Source organism: Onychomys torridus, chromosome 1, assembly GCF_903995425.1.
Source record: "Onychomys torridus chromosome 1, mOncTor1.1, whole genome shotgun sequence".
Lineage (NCBI taxonomy): Eukaryota > Metazoa > Chordata > Mammalia > Rodentia > Cricetidae > Onychomys > Onychomys torridus.
Window position 1 is genome coordinate 15,332,903 of NC_050443.1, and position 22,221 is coordinate 15,355,123.

The following is a 22,221-nucleotide window of genomic DNA, read 5'->3' on the forward strand; positions in this document are numbered from 1 at the left end:
TGGAGGCTTGCAAGGTTCCAGAAAGCCACCAAAGGCAAATAATTCATAGAAGGGTCAGAGTCCATGCCAGAAGGCCCCAGGAGACCACAGTGTGAGGCTGAGAGGAGGATCGTAAGTGACTGTGGTATCTCCAGGATGCTGAGATGCTGCAGATGTGGAGTCTAGCCTGTAGCAGGTAGCAGAACAGGGCGGTGGGGGGCGGGTAGGACTACCAAACCCTTAAAATCCATAGGATGCCACCACAAGCTCTAGAGCCGTGGTTCTCAACCTTCCTAATGCTACAACCCTTTAATACAGTTCCTCATACTACGGTGACCCCCAACCATTATTTTCAACGTTACTTCATAACTGTAATTTTGCTACTGTTATGAATTGTAATGTAAATATCTGTGTTTTCCGATGGTCTTAGGGTCGCCCCTCCAAAAGGGTCATTTGACCCTCCAAAGGGATTGGGACCCACAGGTTGAGAACCACTGCTCTAGATGCTGGACATGAGACCTCAGAGTTCAGTGGTTTCCCTGGTGGGTTTGGGCATTGCTTCGGTCCACCCTTCTTTTGCTAATACCTTCATTTCCTCACCCCCAATGGTGAAATTTAATATATGCCATTGTATATTGAAAGTATGTAAGCTGGGTTGTTTTTTTTAATGTTTTTGGTATGTATCTGTGTGGTGTGCGTGTGTGTGTGTGTGTGTGTGTGCTATGTGTGTGTGTGTGCTATGTGTGTGCACATTTTCATGTGTGGGTGCACATTTTCATGTGTGGGTACATGTGTGTGTGTGTGCACATTTTCATGTGTGGGTGCACATTTATGTATGGGTACATATGTGTGTGTGCACATTTTCATGTGTGTGCATATTTTCATGTGTGTGTGCACATTTTCGTGTGTGTGTGCACATTTTCATGTGTGTGTGCACATTTTCGTGTGTGTGTGCACATTTTCCTGTGTGTGTGCACATTTTCGTGTATGGGTGCACATTTTCGTGTGTGGGTGCATATGTGTGTGTGCACATTTTCGTGTGTGTGTGCACATTTTCATGTGTGTGCACATTTTTGTGTGTGTGCACATTTTCATGTGTGTGTGGCACATTTTCATGTGTGTATGGGTACATATCTGTGTGTGCATATTAATGTGTGTGTGCATATTTTCATGTGTCTGCACATTTTCGTGTGTGTGTGCACATTTTCATGTGTGGGTACATATGTGTGTGCATATTTTCATGTGTGTGTGCACATTTTTGTGTGTGTGCACATTTTCATGTGTGTGTGCACATTTTCATGTGTGTGCACATTTTCATGTGTGTGTGGGTACATATGTGGGGGGGTACATATGTGTATGGGTACATATGTGTGTGTGCACATTTTCATGTGTGTGTGGGTACATATGTGTGTGGGTACATGTGTGTGTGTGCATATTTATGTGTGTGTGCACATTTTCATGTGTGTGGGGGTACATATGTGGGGGGGTACATATGTGTATGGGTACATATGTGTGTGTGCACATTTTCATGTGTGTGTGGGTACATATGTGGGGGGGTACATATGTGTATGGGTACATATGTGTGTGTGCACATTTTCATGTGTGTGGGGGTACATATGTGTGTGGGTACATGTGTGTGTGTGCATATTAATGTGTGTGTGCACATTTTCATGTGTGTGGGGGTACATATGTGTGTGGGTACATGTGTGTGTGTGTGTGCATATTAATGTGTGTGTGCACATTTTCATGTGTGTGGGGGTACATATGTGTGTGGGTACATGTGTGTGTGCATATTAATGTGTGTGTGCACATTTTCATGTGTGGGGGTACATATGTGTGTGTGCATATTAATGTGTGTGTGCACATTTTCATGTGTGTGGGGGTACATATGTGTGTGGGTACATATGTGTGTGTGCATATTAATGTGTGTGTGCACATTTTCATGTGTGTGGGGGTACATATGTGTGTGGGTACATATGTGTGGGGCCCAAGTTTGACACTGGCAGTTCTCTTCAACCACAGGCCACTTTATTCACTGATTCAGGTTCTCTCAGTTTAACCTAGAGCTAGTAGGTCTAGTTAGTCTAGTTAGTGTAATCTAGTTAGCCAGTTTGCTCCCGGGTCCCCATCTCCACCTTCTGAGCACTGGAATTATACATGGGCCACCATATCCACCAAGCACCTACATGGGTTCTGAGTGTCCAAATTCTAAAGACCACACCCCCACCTCCAGCTTTTTTAGTTTTTATTTTATAGGTGTTTAAGTTAAAGATTGATCTCAAAGAGAGTTTGGCCAGGCATGGCAGTGCACACCTTTAATCCCAGGATTTGGGAGGCAGAGACAGGCAAATTTCTGTGAGTTGTAGGACAGCCAGGGAGAGACCCCATTCCAAACAAAAAGGGTGGTGAACTTTTGGACAGTTTTGAAGCTGTTAAGACTATATGGACCTGCTGGACAGTGGTGGCACATGCCTTTAATCCCAGCACTTGGGAGGCAGAGGCAGGCAGATCTCTGTGAGTTTGATGCCAGCCTGGTCCACAGAGCTAGTTCCAGGACAGCCAGGGCTACACAGGGAAACCCTGTATGGAAAAAAAAGAAAGACTATAGGGACTTCTGGAGATGAACTGCATTTTACATTTTGAGATGAACAGGAGACTTCAGGGACAAGATATAGAATATGCTGATTTTAACATGTGTCTAGGGCTAGAGTTAAGAGTGCTTAAGACTAGGTTCAGTTTCCAGCACCATATCAGGTGCCTCACAGCCTCCTGTACCCTATCTCTAGGGTATCTGCTCCAACACTCTTTTCTGGCTTTTCTTTCTTAAGTTGCATCATGTTTGGTATTTGGTCACAGCAATGAAAAAAAGTCATTGGAAGAGTGGGGATATGGCTCAGTATTAAAAATGCTTGCCCAGAATCCACCAATGAGATCTGCAGGAGTGGTTTGGGGGCAGAGTGCTTGCCTAGAATCTGCCTATGCAAGCACTTATTCAGAATGCATAAGGCACAGGCTGAGAGTTGGCTTAAAAATTAAGAGCACTTGCTGCTTTTTCAGAAGACTTCAGTTTTGTTTCCCAGCCTCATGTTGGGTGGTACATAACTGCTTATAACTCCAGGGGATCTGGTGCCCTCTTTTGAACTCCATGGTCACACACACACACACACACACACACACACACACACACACACACACAATTTTAAAATGATAAAAATAAATATTTTTAAGATTTATTTTATATGTGTGAGTGTTTTGTCTGCATATATTTATGTGCACCATGTGCATGTCTGGGGCCTGCCAAGGCCAGAAGAGGGAGTCAGATCCCCTCGAATGGAATTACAGGCTGTTGTGAGCCACCATGTGGATGCTGGGAACCAAACCTGAGTCCTAAGCAATAGCAAGTGCTTTTAACCACTGATCTGTATCTCTAGCCCCCAGAAATCTTAAAGTCATATCTCTAGCCCCCAGAAATCTTAGAGAGAGAGAGAGAGAGAGAGAGAGAGAGAATGAAGCCCTAGACCCTCTCCTTGGTAGAGGAAGAAAACACTAAGGATTATTATAAAGGATTATGGAGAGTACCAAAACTTCAGGGTTGAGCACACCTAAAGATTTAAAGATTCAGCAGTTAACATCTTAAACATCCAGGTTGGGTTCCCCTTCAGCTAAGGGATTAGTGAGGAACAACAACCTTGCAGGACTCTGCCAAAAAACACTCCCCAACACAGCTGCCTTGTCACACTGGGTGTGAGCTGGAGAGAAAGGGCAGCCAGGGGCCAAAGAGAGGCACAGAGAAGGGGGCAGGGTGCCCAGGAAGAAAGGAAACCTAGACATTCTAAAACAGGGACTAAATTATGAGAAGGACCAAAACGGAATGTTGTGGTTTGGATGAGATGTCCTCATAGTCTCCTGCATCTGAGTATTTGTTCCCTCCATTGGTGGTGCTACCGGACAAAGCTTAGGAGGGGTGGCCTTGCTGGAGTAAGCATGTCCCCAGAGGTGGCCTTCGAGGGTACAAAGTGTGTCACCAGTCCCAGTGTGCTCTCTGATTCCTACCTGCAGTTCAAGATGTGAGCTTTCAGTTTCGGCTCCAGATGCCATGTCTGCTGCTTACAGAAAAGTAACTGATACAGATGGAGACTTGAGAGAAAAAGGAGAGGGACAGAGATGGTCTGAAGCAGAGAAGTGAGTGTGGGTTAGAATCACAGAAAACAAGAGACTTACTTTGCACTGAGCCCTTTTTTAGACAATTAAGGTGCGGAAGTGGATGACACAAGCCTGGCACAGCGGGCCATATTTGAAAGGAGGATGGGGAATTCACAGTCAGGCTGCAGTACACACTGAGATTCCCACCTCAAAAAAAAAAAAAAAAAAAAAGTTTTAAAAAGTGGTCCATGGGCTGGAGAGATGGCTCAGAGGTTAAGAGCACTGGCTGTTCTTCCAGAGGTCCTGAGTTCAATTCCCAGCAACCACATGGTGGCTCACAACCATCTGTAATGAGATCTGGCGCCCTCTTCTGTACAATGTATACATAATAAATAAATCTTTAAAAAAAAAAAAAAAAAAGTAGTCCAGACTATAAACCAGGCAGTGGTGGTGCACACCTTTAATCCCAGCACTGGGGAATCAGAGGCAGGTGACTCTGAGTTTGAGGCCAGTCTGGTCTACAGAGTGAGTTCCAGGACGGCCAGGGATATACAGAAAAACCGTCTTGACACCCCACCCCCAAAAGTGATCAAGACTGGGTCTGAGAAGATGGGTCAGTCTGTAAACTCGCTGTGCAAACAAGGGCATGAATGCTATCCCCAGCAGCCATGTAAAAGCCAGGAACTGTGGCACATGCCTATAATCCCAGTGCTGAGAAGGCAGAATCCCCAGAGATTGCTAGTCAAGCAATCTGTTGAGTCTGAGAGGTTTAATGAGAGACTATGTCTCAAAAAATCAGGTGGAAAGCAATTGGGGAAGACAGCCAACATCAACCTCTGGTTTCCACTCATGCACATCCTCACACACAACCACACACAAGAATGTCGTGACCCGCCTCAAGGAAGACGCAACACCAGGCTCTTCTTTCAGCAGTTTACTCAGGAACCTTGAACAATCTTCTGACTTCTGACCCTAGAAGATAACGACGTCGCCGCTCCGTGTGTTGAGTTCTGAATCCTCTTTGACCCCCCACCTGGTGTCCGAGTTTCCCGGGTTTCGGCACCAGCTACGGCGAGCTCCTCGACCAGCGAGGAAGAACGACCACCATTCGAGGATTCTTCTCAGATCACACTTTATTGGAGCGCTTCTTGATTGAGGGAGAGCGGGAGGTGAGGGGCCCCAAGAACCAAAAGGCAGCTGCTTATATAGGGAACCAAAGGAACGGGTCAATCTGTGATTGGATCCCGCCAGAATGCAAGCTCGGGGAGCCACGGGATAGGCTGAGGACATAAGGCCAAATTACCATATACGTGCATGTGCAAGCCTCAAGGTGCGCAGCCCAGCAAGCACAGCCAAATATGGAGTTGTTTACAGCAAAGCTGTCAGGAAGTCAGCGCCATCTTAGAATGGCAGCTCCCTACACAAGAACACATGCATTTTTTTTTTATTTTGTTTTTTTGAGACAGGGTTTCTCTGTGTAGCCCTGGCTGTCTCGGAACTCATGCTGTAGACCAGGCTGGCCGTGAACTCAGAGATCTGCCTGCCTCTGCCTCCTGAGTGCTGGGATTAAAGGCGTGCAGCACCACGCCTAGCACAATTTTTTTTTTTGGATTGGTTAGAAAAATCCCTGCTTTTGAAGGGGTAGAAGTTCCCAAAGCCCAGCCCTTCCCTGAGGATCTTCAGGCAATTAGTGATTGCTGGGAGAGGAAGAGACATCATCTTCAGTGGTGTAGCCACAGGTAAATTGTCCATGCTTCTGTAAGCAATCCTAATTAAACTCATTGGTTGACAAAAAAAAAAAGACATGAAAATACAAGGACTGGCAAGAAGAGGATGGGGGTCAGTGGGGGGTGGGGCCAGACAAGAGAAGGTGAAGGGGTGGGGGAATGTGATCAAAATGTATTATATATACATATGTATGTATTATGTATGTATGAAAATATCACAATGAAACCTGGTTTTTTGTTTTGTTTTGTTTTTTTTGGTTTTTCCAGACAGGGTTTCTCTGTGTAGTTTTGTTGCCTGTTTTGGATCTCATTCTGTAGACCAGGCTAGCCTTGAACTCACAGAGATCCGCCTACCTCTGCCTCTGAGTGCTGGGATTAAAGGTGTGCACCACTACCGCCCAGCATGAAACCTGTTGATATGCAAAATACATGCTAAAAAGAAAGAAATTAGAATGATTTCAAGTAGAAAACAGGGTTAAAAAAAAATAAATCCTGGGCTTGAAAACCTGACATACCATGATATAGCCCAACACGATGAAAAGAGGGACCAAGGGTTGGAGAGAAACCCAGACTCTAAGATAAAGAACCCATCATTCTGACCGGTGGGGGCAGGGCCAGGCAGTAGGAACATCTCATCCTTCTGTGCAGTTAGCCTTGCTCCCTGAATAAGAGTGTTGCCCTTCAAAATGGGGATGCCACAGGGGCAAAGACCTGATTGGAGGGTCATGAGGTCCAGACTGAAGGGCTGGGGATGCTGCTCAGCAGACAGAATCCTGGCCCAGCATGGGCAGACACCTGGGCTCCACTACCCAGCACTGTATAAAAAGCTGTGGTGGTGCACGCCTGTAATCCCAGCACTTGGGAGGCAGAGGCAGGTGGATCTTTGTGAGTTCGAGGCCAGCCTGGTCTACAGAGTGAGTTCCAGGAAAGGCGCAAAACTACACAGAGAAACCCTGTCTCGAAAAACAAAACAAAACAAAACAAAAGCTGTGGTGATGCATGCCTGTAAGCCCAACACTCAGGAAGTGGAGGCAGAAGGATCAGAAGTTCATACATAAAGACTTGCAGACCATCCTGGGATACCCGACCCTGTCTTAAAAGGGGAGTGAGTAGGGACTGGAGAGATAGTTCAGTAGTTAAGAGCACTTGGTTTTATAGAGGACCCAGATTTGATTCCCAACATTCACTTGGCAGCTCACAGCCATCTGTAACTATAGTTACTCACTCACATAAAATAAATATCTAAAAGATTAAAAAAAAAAAAAAAGAAAGAAAGAAAAGAAAATCTGGTGCTGGAGAGATGGCTCAGAGGTTAAGAACACTAGCTGCTCTTCCAGAGGTCCTGAGTTCAATTCCCAGCAACCACATGGTGGCTCACAACCATCTGTAATGAGATCTGGCGCCCTCTTCTGGCCTGAAGGGATATATGCAGGCAGAATACTGTATACATAATAAATAAATAAATCTTTTTTTAAAAAAATCTGGAGACACAGAGAGAGAGAGACATGTTGGGGTTGGGGGATGCAGAAGAGAGAGAAAATGAAGAAAAAGGCAGAGGCTGATAGAGAGAGAAGCAGGTATAGAGAGCTGAGGAACACAGATTGGGTGGAGGAGACAGGGCCACTGAGATACTCCCAGAAACAAATCAATCATCCTCTTCCAGGGCCCCCTACCTTACCCCCCAGGTCTGGGGCTCCCTGCCAGGCAGGAAAACTGGATCCAACAGGCAAGGGAGGGGCAGGAAGGTGGACCACATTCCCGAACAGTCTGTCCTCAAGAACTGATGGCCCCACCCAGGGGCTGCTGCAGGCCTGAGTGTGCCCCCCAGCCTGTGAGCAAGGGGGGTAATGAGGAGACACATCTACTATCTTGGCCTGCTCTCAGATAGGGGTTCCTCCCGAGGGGGCTGGAGGGAAGGGGGTCTGGAGACTAGCTGACATAGTGACAGACTTGAGACCTTGGCAGGACATGAAAGCCAGAGCCTGGGGATAGAGACCACCCAAGTCTAGGGCAGAGAGGCATTGAGAAAGCACCCAGAAGCTACAGGGCTAGTGGTATCAGGTGCCTAGGGAATAGCAGCAAGCATCAGAGGGACAAGTACAGGAACAGACAGCATACAGGCTTCCCAGAGCAATGCAAAGAGCCAGGCATAGTGGGGCACACCTTTAACACCAACAGAGGCTGAGGCCGGAGGATCATGGATCTGAGACCAGTTTGGACTACATGGTGAGACCCAACCTTTTAAAAGGGGAAGTGAGGGAGGAGAGGGGCAAGGTAGCTGAGACCATTGACTGCTCTTCCAGAGGACCTACACCCAACCAACTGTGGGTGTTCAATTCCCAACACCCACTTAGCTGCTCACAATCATTTGTAACTCCAGTTCCAGGGGATCTGATGCCCTCCTCTGGCCTCCCTGAGCATCCGGAACACATAAGGTGCATAGACATATAGGTAGGCAAAACACCCATAAAATAAAATAAAATAAAATAAAATAAAATAAAATAAAATAAAATAAAAAAGTTATTTATAAAAAAATAAAGAAAAACAACAGAAATGATAAAATCCTAAGTGTGAATTTCTAGGAAGCACAGGCCCAGGGCACAGGCGTGCCAGGCCAGTGATGTTAGTGGTGGAAGCAGGAATCAGGAGTCTGTTAGGAAGCAGGAGATGCACCTGTCTGTCATTTGAAGGTTTGGTCCAGAAGAACACATAGGCCTACGAGTACTGGGGGTCTTGGGAGGATGCACCTGGCTGAGTATCTATGTGAAAATGGTAGGCTGGAGCGCGTGCTCTCTCTTGCTCTCGCCCCCCGCCCCCCCTCCCCACACGGAAGGAGGAAGGGAGGGAGGGAGGGAGGGAGGGAGGGAGGGAGGGAGGGAGGGAGGGAGGGAGGGAGGGAGGTAGAGCTGAAGAGATGTGAGGAGAGCTAGAAGTATCCCTGGGGGCAGCGGGCAGGGTGGAGATGTAGGTTTAGGCTGTAGGGAACAGAGAAGCCCGAGTCTCTCACCCCTCCCACACCGGTCTCCGCCCCGCTACTCCCCACTTTAAATTCCCTGCAAATTAAACAGTTGCCAAGGACTCCAGGCTCTCAGACACGATGGTCACCTGTGTGGCAGCGCTGCTACTGCCGATTCTAATGCTGATGCTTGCTTGGTGGGGTTGGGTGGTCCGCCGAGCTCAGCTTCAGAGAGGCTTACCCCCTGGGCCCAAGCCGCTCCCGTTGCTGGGGAACTTGCTGCAGCTGCAATCTGGACACTTGGACCGTGTGCTCATGGAGGTAACTCCTGCTGTGGGTTGAGAGGGCAGAACTCTGGATTTGTGAAGGTGCTATTGTGCTCAGAAGAGGGGATAGAAATCCTGGTTCACTGAAAAGCAACAGCTGAGAGGATGGGGAGCCTGGACTCCTGTGTCTGGAGGGAGCAGAGTGGGCCCTGGACCCCTGAGTCTGAGGGAGGAGGGTGAGGCCTGGACCCCTGAGTCTGAGGGAGGAGGGTAGGCCTGTGGCTGGATCCCTAGATCTGGGGAAGGAGGCTAGGGTCTAGACCCCTGTGTCTGAGAGCTGGGGCCTAGACGCCTGTGTCTGAAAAGGGAGCAGGGGTTTAGAACTCCTCGACCTGTGAAATGAGGGGCTGAGACAGAAGATGAGGGCTCTGAGGTCTCCATGGCGACCAGAAGCCTGGGCTGAGCCCTGCTGAGCACCACTCCCCATAGCTCTCCAGCCGCTGGGGCCCAGTGTTCACCGTGTGGCTGGGTCCGCGCCCTGCAGTGGTGCTGTGCGGCTACAAGGCACTGCGGGATGCATTAGTGCTGCAGGCGGATGCATTCTCCGGCCGCGGGGCCATGGCTGTCTTCGAACGCTTCACACACGGGAACGGTGAGGCCCAGGGCGGGTGGAAGTGAATGCTAGACCAGCCTGCCAGGCAAAATGGGCGGGGCTTAATAGAGAATGCCGCTAATGAGGACGAACCCTTAGGCCTGGGGGTTCAATTGATGTTCACAGCGGAGCCAATAGGAGGAGCCTAAGTACCTAAGCCCTAGAGGGCAAGAGCTGGTCGGGGAAGGAACTCGCAAAGGTGGGATCAGGGCAGGTGGGCTGGGAAAAGAGCAAAGCAATTAAGAAGTCCTTAGAGTAGCGAGCGACTGGACCCTGCGTGGCCAACTCTTGTTTTGGTTCCCACTGTAGGCATAGTGTTTTCTAATGGGCCGCGCTGGCGGACGCTGCGCAACTTTGCACTTGGGGTACTGAGGGAGCTTGGCGTGGGCACAAGGACCATCGAGGATCGCATCCTGGAGGAGGCAGCATGTGTGCTGAAGGAATTTCAAGCCACCATGGGTGCGGCCTGGCCGGGAAAGACAAGTACCTGGCTGGGAGTGGGGTGTGACTGATGGACTGCCAAAATGCTTTGGGGAGCAGTTCAGATCCCAAGGAGCTAGGTAGAGGAGGGGCCACAGCTTCTGTGTGAGGGTATTCAAGCCATCTTATTCAGGTTTGAGGGTAAAGATCTCTTCTGTAGATCTTACTACCCGCCCCAAAGCCTTTAGGGGACCAGTTTTATTACCTACAGCTGCTCTCACCCCCAGGAGCTCCATTTGACCCCCGGCAGCTATTGGACAACGCTGTATCCAATGTCATTTGTTCTGTGGTCTTCGGAAAGCGCTATAACTACGGGGACCCGGAGTTCCTGAGGCTCCTGGACCTCTTCAGTGACAATTTCCGCATCATGAGTTCCGCATGGGGCGAGGTGAGAGACGGCCCCAATTTCTCCCTTTTAGGCACAGCCTTATGTCAAGCCCCAAGGGCATAGCCCTACCTACAGTGGCTCATTAAGATGCAAGTCTCAAGATTATAGATTGAATGACAGAGTTCTATAACCCACATAATCCTGATTTAATCTCTCCATTGGGAAACCACAGATTTATCCAAGGCCCTATTAAGACTATTTCAGGCCAGGCATTGATGGCACACACCTTTAATCCCAGCACTCGGGAGTTCAAACCAGCCTTTTCTACAGAGTGAGTTCCAGGAAAGGTGCCAAAGCTACACAGAGAAACCCTGTCTCAAAAAACAAAAACAAACAAAAAAGACTATTTCAGGAGGGGATGATGGCACAAGCCTTTTGATCCCAGAACTGGGAAGGCAGTGACAGGACATCTCTTAAGTTTGCAGCCATCCTGGTCTACATATCGAGATCCAGGTTAGCCAAGTGAGACATCTTAAAAAAAAAAAAGAAAAAGAAAAAGAAAGAAAGAGAGAGAGAGAGAGAGAGAGAAAGAAAGAGAGAGAAAGAGAGAGAGAGAAAAAGAGAGAGAAAGAGAGAAAGAGAGAGAGAGAGAGAGAAAGAAAGAAAGAAAGAAAGAAAGAAAGAAAGAAAGAAAGAAAGAAAGAAAGAACCCTGTCTCTCCAGACATACAATATGTTCCCATCCTTCATGGACTGGATCCCGGGTCCCCACCACCGAATCTTCAAAAACTTCCAAGAGCTCCGACTCTTCATCTCTGAGCAAATTCGGTGGCACCGGCAGTCACGACAGGCCGGGGAACCCCGTGACTTCATTGACCGTTTCCTCGACCAAATGGATAAGGTACAAATTCCTGTTGCCCTAAACCCCATCACACCAACCAGCAGGCATTAGAGTGCCTCCCTCTGTCCACAGGAAGAGCAGGACCTGGAAAGCCATTTCCAGGATGAGACATTGGTGATGACTACTCACAATCTTTTCTTTGGTGGCACTGAGACCACAAGCACCACTCTGCGTTATGGGCTCCTCATTATGCTCAAGTACCCAGAGGTGGCAGGTTTGGGAACTGGGTCCTCCCCAGAGCCTGGGTGAAGGGAGGGTAGCTGGGGCGGGACTAGGAAAGCACACCTCACAGCTTCCAATGACCCCACAGCCAAGGTGCAGGAGGAGCTGGATGCCACTGTAGGTCGGACCCGTGCCCCTAGACTGGAGGACCGTGCCCACCTGCCTTACACCAATGCGGTGCTGCATGAGATCCAGCGCTTTATCAGCGTGCTACCACTGGGGCTGCCTCGGGCTCTTACCCGAGATACACACCTCAGGAACCATTTCCTGCACAAGGTGCCAGGGAGCCTGGGAATTCTGCACTGGGAGAATGGGGTATAACATAAGTGCATTCGGAGATTAGGTTTAGTGAGGGCCTACAGAATCAGTAGCTTGGGGCTCTTAATATCATCTCAGAGGCTGGGGTGCAGGTGTGGAAGCACTTGCCCAGCACCTGCAAGGTCCTGGGTTAGGTGCCAAGCACGAGAGCAGAAAGTGTCTTGGCAAGGCGTAGTTAACAGCCTGTGGGTTAACGGTGATCATGTGTAACCCCCCGGCAGGGCACATTTGTGATCCCCCTCCTTGTGTCTGCACACCGGGACCCCACCCAATTCAAGGACCCTGACCATTTCAACCCCACCAATTTCCTGGATGCCCAGGGCGAGTTCCAGAACAACGATGCCTTCATGCCTTTTGCCCCAGGTCTGGGTCAGGAGGGAGGGGACCCGAGTGGCTGGCACTGGGGGGCTTGCAGGAGGTGCTCCCTCATCCCACACCTGCACCCATATCCACAGGGAAGCGGATGTGCCTGGGTGCTGGCCTGGCCCGCTCTGAGATCTTCCTCTTCCTCACTGCCATCCTGCAGAAGTTCCGCCTGCTCCCCGTGGGAAGTCCTGCCAACATCAACCTTACTCCACAGTGCACTGGCCTGGGCAATGTGCCACCAGCCTTCCAGCTCCGTCTGGTGGCCCGCTGAGGTTGGGCTCCATTACTCTGATCTCAGTGGCCCTAATCTCCTTAGCTGCCCTAACTGTACCTGTAAATTTTTTTTTGGGGGGGGGAGCTGAGGATCAAACCCAGGGCCTTGCACTTGCTAGGCAAGCACTCTACCACTGAGCTAAGTCCCCAGCCCCACCTGTAAATCTCTTTCCAGAGAGGAATACAAGTGTGTGCAGCTCTGAGGTAAACTTTTATTTCTTGGCTGGCAGGACCTCCATACCCATGCTCCTCATGGCACTTTACTCTGCCCAAGCCGTGGCAGCCCAGTCCATAAAGTGCCACAGCCAAAGGGGTTGGGGAGTCACTTCACATTCCAGGCTGAAGGAGTGGGGAGGGGGTGTATGCCCCCCGCAACAGACCTTTGCCAGCAAGAGGCCATGACTCACCTCAACCCCAAATCCTGCCTCCTCTCGGCTCAACCCACAATGGACCAGACACGGCAGCACATAGGCTACCAGCACACTGGCCACTGCTTAGGTCACAACCCAGCCCCGCTCACGGGGCAGCAGGGCTCTCCCCCTGTTGGTCCTCAGTGATGCTTGTGCCCTCCACGCCACACAGCAGAGGCAAGCCAGAAGCAGCAGCAGTGGCAGGGAAGGAGCGGGCACTGAGGCTAGTGAGCTGCAGCTGGGCCCGGGCTCCCCTGAAGGCAGGGGCTGCTGATCCACGCAGCTCTGGGCTGGCCATTAGGTGGGTGTAGTTGGCTGTGATACAGGAACTTGAACACCTTTCTGGCCCGATGCTGAGGATGAGAAGAAGACAAGACACTGTGAATCACTAGGGAGGGACAGAGACACTAAAAGAAACTCGGGGAGAACACCAAAAAAAGGGACTCAGGTTGGAGACACCAGGAAAGCAGGCCAGAACTGGGTGTAGGGACTGAGGAAAGGCTGCGGGTGTGGGCTGGTGGTAGTGCTTGCCTAGGGTGGCAAAGGCCCTGGGTACCATTCTCAGCACCAGAAACAAAGGGTAAGGACCATGACTTGGCAGCAGCATGGGGACTAGGAAGGACAAATGATGAAAGCAGGTACCTAGCTGATACTTGTCTCTGGCTGCCGCCCGTTCCTTGGCATCAAAATACCAGACAGTGATGGCGTACCTGGGAAATCGGGCAATCAGAATCGGTATTCTGCAGTTCTAGCTGCCACCTCTGGTGACACACTTGATTCCAGATCCCACTTAGGCCCTCTCAGCATCTCATCACTCCCCTGTCACTCTGAGAGTTGGGAATCTAAGACATCTTGGCACAGGGGAAGCAGCTAGGCACATTCCTCAAGTACAGGTCATACCTGGTGGCATAGGCTGGTTTCACCTCGTGTGGGTTCCGTCGATCAGACCAGAAAATGAGCAACCGGTCAAAGAGCGGCTCGATGTTGGCTACCACTGGCCGACCCTCAGGGAAGATCTGCAGCAGGCCTCCATGCACCTGGGGGCAGGTCAGGTAAGGCTACTGGTGAAGCCTGCAGCCTGCCTTATACTGCACCCATTCACCCGCCAGGGGGCGCAGCGCCAGCACACATCACTTGCTCCTACCACTCAGGTGCTTACAATGAATGGCAGCCCAGAGTCTACATTGCCATGGTGATGGGCAGGAAGCTACTAAAGACAGGAAGGGGGGTGTACAAGTCTGGGTGGGGCTAAGCAGCCGGCACCATCCCGGAAAGGAGGGAGGGCCCACAGTCAGCTAAAGAGGAGCCTGCAGATCTCACTGCCCTGTGAACTGAGAGAAGTAAGAACAGAATCCCAGCTGGAATACAAGTATACCGTCCCAATCCCCACAGCCTACCTTAACATCCCAGTTCTGATTCAGGTAATAGATACAGGTGATGCAGCGCCCATCGCCGTGGGGATTGTCAACATGCCTCACGTACCCGAGCCCATTGCCTGGGTAACACGCCACCATGGCCTGGTAGAAATGGAGGAAGGTGATCTACTGAGACCAGAGGGACCCTTGAGGAAGCAGGCTCACCATTCCTGCCCCTGGTCTGTCCTTGATCATCTTAGGTTATGGGAGCTCCAGCCCAGAAGACTTTTCCCTAATTCTGCCACACTCCATCCTCAAGTTCATCCTAAACTCTTTGGCCTCAACAGTCCCACCTCCATCCCCAGCCCAGAACCAAAGTGACTCAATGTGTAAGCAATGGTTTGTGTTTTTAAAGAGATCCTAACCCTAGCCAGGTGTAGAGGTGCATGGTGCATACCTGTGATCCCAGCTTTTAGCAGGTCGAGGCAGGAGAAACACAGGTTTGAGGTCAGCTTGAACTACTCAGTGAGAGCACAGAATCTCCCAAGGGTTCTGAGATACAGAGGCCCTCCTGTATCTGTAAGGGTTCGAAGGTGCAGCCTGCATTTTTTAAAGGTTCCCTCAGGTAGTTCTAATGGGAAGTCATGCTGACAACTGCCACACGTGACTAGAGACTCCAGCTATATAATCTGCCCATACAAATGTGACAGGAACCTGACCTAGAGTTCCAGCTCCAAGCATCCTGCACACTGCTGGTAGCCCTCGTGCCTGAGCAGGCCTCAACGACCCCTGTAAAGTGGGGCTGATAAACACCTTCCATCCCTGGCATTAACTCCTCTGAGACAGGGTGTTTCTGACACCTCAGAGGCAGGCCTCTGCCTAGTTTGGTTTCTGTGGGCAAGGTTCTAGCTGGAGTTCCAGGTTCCCCTGCCTCTCAACCTGACAGCCAGAGCCCTACCAGGACAAGGTGTGCAGCCACCTCTGCAGACCCAATCCACAGGTCAAGTGTCTGTAGCTGAATGAGCTGTGGCACTGGGGAAGTAAATCAAGTCCCTCACTTCAGGTAACACCACTTCACAGGCTGTTGTGAGAATGGAACTAGATTATGAATGTCTGCAAAGACACAGTGCCTGTTGCCACAGGATAGAGACTGGAGCACAAGGTGAAAAACTATTTAAAGGGAAAGAGTCCCTGTGCCACCTGTCTACCCAACCCCATTGAGAGTTCATACTAAGCAAAATGGAGTAGTTAGCAAGAGAGCCCTTTGGTTCTGCCCAGTCAGCGACCATCTGTCTTGACTCTGCCGTCTAGGTACCACTCTGTAAGTTGGGGCTCCTTGACAACGCTGTTACACTTTCGGGTCTGGTCTAGCTCAGCAAGACAAGCATAGAAAGAACACTCAAAATCAGACATATCAACGTCTGCTGCCAAGACAAAAGGCTTACCCAACACTCCATGAAGGCCAGGCTGATTCAGCCTTACATCCTCCTCCCAAGGCTCCTCTCAACCCATTAATCCCAGGGCTCACCCCACGTGGATGTCTAAGGCCTCTCTGTCTCTCTTCTACACGCCTGATCCACCACAGACTCCACCTTCGGAAAGAGACCAGGAAGGCTTGCCCCCATCTGAGGCTACACAGCAGCAGAGGGCTTCAGCAGGAGGTGCAGTAAGTGAGAAGGCCCCCAGGGAAAACCCAGGCCTCTAAGCTCAGGAGGGCCAATCTTCTCTGCACTGCTCCTGCAGATGGGATGGCATGCTAAGCAACCACTCACTGAGAGCAAAGAATGTGGCTGTGGCCCTGGTGGCCTGGGATCAATGAGTCACTGATTAGAGATGGGCAAGGCCTCCTGAGCTAGGACTCCAATGACAGCTCAAGCAGGTTCTGCTCGCCCATCAATCACCTCACAGCACACCCCCCTCCCACCACAGGCACCAAGACCACCAACCTGCAGGGCCTGACCTACCAGCTCCCCATCTCAAAGCCTTCAAACCTGCCTGTGCAACTGTAACTGGTCCCTAGATCTTAGCACAACTGAGACCATGTTAGAGACAGCATTTTGACCTTAAATCCCGGCACACTGCCCCCCCCCCCCAATACCTGCCACAGTAGGAACACTCAGTCCATAGTTCTAGGAAAGTCCTTAACTGTACTAACCTTGTTGTTTGGCTTCTGCAGTTCTGCTTCTTGATAATTGTGACAGCCAGTTAAATTTGACAACCAGGATGTGCTTTTTTATTGTTTTGTTTTGTTTTTTGGTTTTTCAAGACAGGGTTTCTCTGTGTAGCTTTGCACCTTTCCTGGAACTTGAACTCACAGAGATCCATTCACCTGCCTCTGCCGGAACTAAAGGCGTGTGCCACCTCCGCCCGGCCCAGGATGTGCTTTTTGTGCATAAGACAGCTATAAGGCTTAGGGCTGCATGATCTGGGCACGTTCTCCATGCAGCTACTGGCCAGCAATAAAGCCTTTCTTTCCGGCTTTAAGAATGTCTGTGTAGTGGTCTCTGGTGGGCTTATCCTCACAACACTACTGCTCAGGACTCCAACATCTAGCTGACTGTCCAAGAAGCCCTGAGCCAAGCTACAGTACCCAGGGAACTATATGTTGTGTCAAAGTGCTGCTCTGAGCCTCACCCCCTTGAGGACAGCAGGAGAGGGACAGAGGAGCTCACTCTCCACCCCTCAAAAGTGGGGGGAAAGGGATCACTCTAGGATGCTGGAGTTACTGCTATTTGTAATAATGTGCCAAGGACCCTACCACCACCACGCACACCATATCAGAAGCCAGTGACTCAGCCAGACAGCAGGCCCTACCTCCAAGCTGCTATCAGAGGGGCTAACCAAACCAGTTGGAGCCTCCCTGGGGTCCCCTCTGCTCATCCAAGTGCCAGAGAGTCAACTCCTCCAGCTCCAAGTCCACAGAGAAGAGAGGGTAGGAGGGTGGAGGAGCGCCACTCAGGAATGACCTAGGTTACTGCTGGTCAGGGCCACACTGGTAGTTGGTTGTCCTCACCGCCACAGATCACCTCAACAACCCACACTCTCATTCAGAGCACAAGAAGGGAAGCTACCCGTGGCCCTTGCCCTTTGTGAGCGGAGGGAGAGCATGCAGTTGCCATGTGGAGTGATGGGACGGGCTCCTTCTGTGCTTGCCTCCACCACTTAGACTCTTCCCCTCCCCAATCCTAAGCTCAGGCCGTCCCCAACCACATCCAGATGGGAGGAGACACCACAGGGAAACAATCTATTCCTCCAACCCCTTTCCCAAAGTGCCAGTAGCCAGGAGCCCGGGCCAGCGTTCCCATCCTCTGAGGCTAAAGAGCTTATACCCACTCCCTGGGCACTCGGCTCTCCTGGTCTCCCCCCTGACTTCCCTCCTGCAAGGAGAGTGGATACCAGTTACCACTGCTGAGCCAAGGAAGCAACACTGACCTTGCCTGTACAGGAGCCAAACCCAGGGAGGGGCCAGCTCTGGCTCTTCAACTGTCAAGTAACGGGAGAGAGAGGGAAGGAGGACAAGTTCCAGCTGGGGTGGGGAGGAAACAGGCCTGGGCCCCGGGGAGAGGGGTGTGGGGGCACAACCCTGATCCCCAGGCCAGGTCCAGCCTGGAAAGAAAGTTGTACTGAGGCAGAACTCAGGACAGAAGCCGAGAGACAAGGGAGGGACCATCAGGAGCACAGCCTCCGGCTCACAAGGCAGAACACAGCCTACAATAGGGCCAGCAGCAGGGCACCGAGGCTCAGACTCACACTCGCCCCCTGAAGAGAATGGAGGCGTCAACAGACCAGAAAGGCCATGGAGGCCACGGTCTAGTCAGGACTCCTGACCCCTGGTTCTTGAGTGGACAGCCACAAACTCCAACCAAATGTGCACCTTTCTTGAGAAGGTCTACAGCTTTTGGCAGACTATATGAAAAGCCTTGGCTCCAAAAATGTTAAGAACTACTGTTCTGCCACAAGAAAAAAGGAATGGAGAAGAAAAATATAAAGGCAGAGGGTCAAGGAAAGGGCCGGGAGAGAAGCAGGCAGGAAGTGATAAATGGTCAGAGGATGAGGAGCGGGGCTAGGGCAGGGAGGAGTGGGAAAGATGTGGACAGGTGCTCTACCAAGGCCAGCACACTGTCACCCAGTGTCACCTCCAGGAAGCCGCTTGTGATGCAGATGCCAAGAGTAGACTCGGGGCCAGGTGGAGCCCAGGCCAGGTGCTCAACTACACAGGCAGCACCCCATCTCCAGCCTAGGCTACCTCAACACTACCACCCTTCCCTTCACCTTCTGGGTCTGCCATCTGGCGTGCCAGCAAAGGAGAACCGGTTTCTGCCGACATTCACTACTCTTGGTCTTCCAAGGGCAAGAACCACTGCCACCCAGGGTGAACTACTTTTCGGGTACAAAAACCAAAGCCCGGCGGGAGGAAAAGATGCACGTGCCCACGGGTAGCTGTGGCCCCTCTGGTGGAGCTGCCTACTCTTTTCTACTTAACCCCAGAAGCTTGTCTCCAGACCCACATGCCAAAGCACTAGGCACTCACCGAAAGTGCCTTACCTTAGTGCGCCCATTGATGACGTAGTTGCCCAGGCGCCCCGCACAGTGGCGGATTACCGTGTCCACATGAGCCATGAGGGCACCAATGCTCCTGCAGCCTGGCTCGTGGCCTTCTACCCAGGCAATCTGGTCCCCACGAATGCTGCGCGGTGGGATCGCCCGCTGGCTCACTAGTTGCCCATCACGCAGACGCCCGCCCCACTTCAGGGCCTCCACCTCAGCCAGCACACGGCCACCCAGTGTTGCCCCCAAGAAGTTATCCTTGACGCAGATACCATAGTACCGCATGCAAGGCACAATATAGTCCAGGGCCAGGCGCTCAGGTGCAGAGGGCTGGGCCTCCTCCCTCAGCCTCGCACTTGCCTCGCCACTGCTACTGGTAGTGTTGCTGCTGCCGCCGCCGCCGCCGCCGCCGCCATCGCCGTCACAGCCCACACCACCTTCCCCCTTGGTTTCCTGGTTCTCTTGCCTGGCCCACGGTCGCTTGCTGGGCAAAGGGGCATCCCCACCATCCTTGGCCCACTTCCGTTTGGGGGCCTCAGGCCGGGCCCCCTGGGCCGCCAGCCGCTGGCACTCCTTGGTGACCAGCGCAGCAGCGCCTTCGCTCTGCAGGGGCCACAGCTCACCACCATCCTGCCCCCCGAAGCCCTCCCGAAGGGGGCTGACAGTGGTTGTGGTCGCAGTGGCTGTGGTTCTGGGGGTCCCGTTGCCAGCCGAGGCCTCACCGGATGCTCCTGGGTGGTGGTAGGGGGGTAGCAGAGGGCAGGGCAGGTAACTCTCCACCCCCATTCTGGCTCGGCTAGGCTCCAAGGGCTCTGACACAGACCCTGGCAACGGAGGGCGAGCCTGATTCAGGGCCTGCGGTTGGCACGGGCTGTCCATGGCAGCAGTGTCTTCATCCCCCGGGCATGGAGGGCACGGCCCGGGCCCATGGTGCCACCCTCCTCCGCCGCCTCCTCCTCCTCCACTTGATGCAGCCGAGGGCCGCTGGGCCTGGTGTGGGGCAGGGTGAGGCAGGGCAGGCGGCAAGGGGTCCTCTAGTGCCCTGGGGGTGCTCGCTGGTCCCCAAGTCCACAGCTGTCCCTAGGAGCTTGAGAGGGGACTGGTGGGGTGGCTGGAAAGAGAAAAAGGAGGGCTTAGGAGGAGTCAGCGACAGGCAGGTGGGAAGGGCTGGGGAGGGTACCGGCAGTGAGTAGGTGACAGACACACATCCACAGCAAACACACCGGCGCACGGAGGCAAGGCAGGGCGCACAACTTGAAATCTGAGAGGGAATGGCTGGCAGACACAGTAACACAGGGCAAGTGCAGAGGAGAAACGCCGCACGGACGGCCCGGAGAGAGGAAGGCAGCAGGGAAGGAAGACTCAATATAATCACAGAGATCGGAGGACGAAAGAACCGCAACAGTGACCAGAGGGAACCGGGGGCCTGCCCGAGGGTTCCACGCAGACTCAGAGAGAGGAGGAGAATGACAGAGACGGGATGCGGAGTCTAGGGTAAAGTCGGGTTGGGGAGCCGGCGGGCACTGCCACCGCTCAACGCTGGCGGGACCCGGATCGCCTGAGTGGAAGGCCACGAGCCGGGGCAGGCGGCGAAAGCGGGGAGTGCAGGGACAAAGAGAACTGGGAGGAAAAGACGACGGCAGCGGGGCGGGAGGCCGGCGGGGTCGACCTGTGCCCCCCGGGAGGAAGCCTACTGGGGCCCGACACACACCCAGACGGAAGGGAGGTCCGGCCAGACGGACGGACTGACGGAAGGGAGGCGGGGGGAGGGGGGGTCGGACCCGACGGCCGCCCGCCCTCCCGCCCCCCTCCGCCGCGGGCGACTGGGGCGGGGCCGCCCCGGCCCGGCCCCTCCCCTCGGCGGCGGCCGCGCGCTCCCGCCGCCCTCCAGGGCCCGCCCCGCCGCGGCGGGCGCGCGCTCCCCTCCCCACCCCCACCCGGCCAGCGCGGGGTCGCCGCCGCCCGCGTCCCGCCTCCTGCTCCCCGCCCAGTCGCCGCCGCCCGGCCGCCCGCCTGCCCTCGGGCTCCTTCTTCTCCCCGGGCCCTTCCCTTCGCGCGACCCTCCTCACCGAGCTTTTTCCTCCGACCTCGGCGCCGCCGTTTGTGCCAGCCGCCCTGCGCCTCACAGCGCGCCATGCCCCGCCCCCCACCGCCCGCGACGCCCCGCCCCCGCCTCGCCCCATGGGCACGTGACCGCGGCCCGGCCGAGGAGGGGACTGCGCATGCGTGAGCCGGGCGTTGACCGGCGCTTCAGGACACCCTACGGGAGAAAAGTGAGCTGGCCCAGGACGCGAGGCTCATTTGCATTGCTCGCCCCACCCCTTCCGCGGCGAAATCGGGAATGCAGATTCAGGAAAAGGCGTTCTATGAGTTTTTAAGACGGCCCCTGGGCTGTGGGGGTGCAAATGAGGCGTTTCACATAGAAAGCCCACCCTCCGCCCCCACCAGCAGACAGTGTCGGTGAAGGGCTAGTAGCGGGGTTGTTGGTATTTGCTATGCAAATGTATCATTTACATAGGCAGCTCCTCCTCACAACCCGAGAAGATATGGAGAAATGACAGCGCAGTTAGTTGGAAAGTGTATGTAAATTCCTACGTCAGTAATTTACATAAGCACTTAAAAAAAATAACGGTGAGTACGGGATGTCCTTAGAGAAGCAAAGTCGGGTAGAACAAATGAGCAAATATGTACTATTTGCATGACCCTCCGCCCTGCTCCCTCAGGGCAACGTGGGAGTCAGATTAAAGCAACCTGAGACGGCCTCGTAGAGAAGACATTTGCAAAACTGGGCTCCTCTGTAGTTCAGGCGGATTTTTTGTTTATGCAGCGCTGGGAACTGAATCCAGAGTTTCGCACATGCAATGCAAGCGCTCTACCATTAAGCTACACATAACATTAATGCCTCACCCCTTCCTACCAAAATCAATGGATTGCTGATGTTTTGGGAGAGCAGCTGAAGCTCTCCTGAGGGGGCTGCACCAGTCTCCAAAAGCCCATAAAAAGGGAACAAGGAGATAAGGACATACACATTAGCATCACGTATGACCAGGAGTCTGGGTTGCAAAAAGAACCACGGACGTTTATGTATATACACACACACACACAGAGAGAGAGAGAGAGAGAGAGAGAGAGAGAGAGAGAGAGAGAGAGAGAAATCCACACCAGAGCACACACAAATCTCAGGAGCACATGTTCTTGGGAACACACAGGGAGCCACTGTACTAACTTGCAGACACGATACATACACTAGTTGAACCTCGTCCAGAATCAAGACCCCCTTATGATCTCCAATTCCTTG

The 22,221-nt window shown here is 52.6% G+C and overlaps 2 protein-coding genes across 4 annotated transcripts; one reads left to right on the forward strand and one right to left on the reverse strand.

Annotated features, from left to right (window-relative positions):
• Positions 1-8,922: 8,922 nt before the first annotated feature.
• On the forward strand, positions 8,923-12,707 carry LOC118584778 (cytochrome P450 2F3-like). Its single transcript, XM_036189066.1, has 9 exons — positions 8,923-9,126; positions 9,561-9,723; positions 10,033-10,182; positions 10,431-10,591; positions 11,255-11,431; positions 11,504-11,645; positions 11,742-11,929; positions 12,193-12,334; positions 12,427-12,707. Exons 1-9 carry the CDS (start codon positions 8,947-8,949, stop codon positions 12,606-12,608), a joined length of 1,485 nt encoding a protein of 494 aa, XP_036044959.1. The 5' UTR covers positions 8,923-8,946; the 3' UTR covers positions 12,609-12,707.
• A 95-nt stretch (positions 12,708-12,802) lies between these two features.
• Positions 12,803-21,068, reverse strand: Egln2 (egl-9 family hypoxia inducible factor 2). 3 transcript variants are annotated; one of them, XM_036189056.1, is made up of 6 exons: positions 20,993-21,068; positions 19,284-20,034; positions 14,418-14,537; positions 13,921-14,057; positions 13,663-13,730; positions 12,803-13,373 (listed from the first exon to the last, which is right to left on the reverse strand). In XM_036189056.1, the coding sequence occupies exons 2-6, from the start codon at positions 19,800-19,802 to the stop codon at positions 13,318-13,320; spliced, it is 900 nt and encodes a 299-aa protein (XP_036044949.1). In that variant the 5' UTR covers positions 19,803-20,034; positions 20,993-21,068; the 3' UTR covers positions 12,803-13,317. The 3 variants fall into 3 exon arrangements, with proteins under 3 accessions (XP_036044949.1, XP_036044933.1, XP_036044942.1); XM_036189040.1 differs by having other exon boundaries at positions 18,921-20,034; XM_036189049.1 differs by lacking the exon at positions 20,993-21,068 and adding an exon at positions 20,147-20,636 and having other exon boundaries at positions 18,921-20,034.
• Between the last annotated feature and the right edge of the window lie 1,153 nt (positions 21,069-22,221).

Excerpts from the sequence above, each read along its gene's own strand:
- LOC118584778 (XM_036189066.1), top strand. The coding sequence starts at position 8,947 with ATGGTCACCTGTGTGGCAGCGCTGCTACTGCCGATTCTAATGCTGATG. Across the intron at positions 9,724-10,032 it reads ACGCTTCACACACGGGAACG|GCATAGTGTTTTCTAATGGG; the intron begins GTGAGGCCCAGG and ends TTCCCACTGTAG. Across the intron at positions 11,432-11,503 it reads TCCTCGACCAAATGGATAAG|GAAGAGCAGGACCTGGAAAG; the intron begins GTACAAATTCCT and ends CTCTGTCCACAG.
- Egln2 (XM_036189040.1), bottom strand. The coding sequence starts at position 19,802 with ATGGACAGCCCGTGCCAACCGCAGGCCCTGAATCAGGCTCGCCCTCCG. Across the intron at positions 14,058-14,417 it reads ATCAGAACTGGGATGTTAAG|GTGCATGGAGGCCTGCTGCA; the intron begins GTAGGCTGTGGG and ends ACCTGCCCCCAG. Across the intron at positions 13,374-13,662 it reads CAGAGACAAGTATCAGCTAG|CATCGGGCCAGAAAGGTGTT; the intron begins GTACCTGCTTTC and ends TCTCATCCTCAG.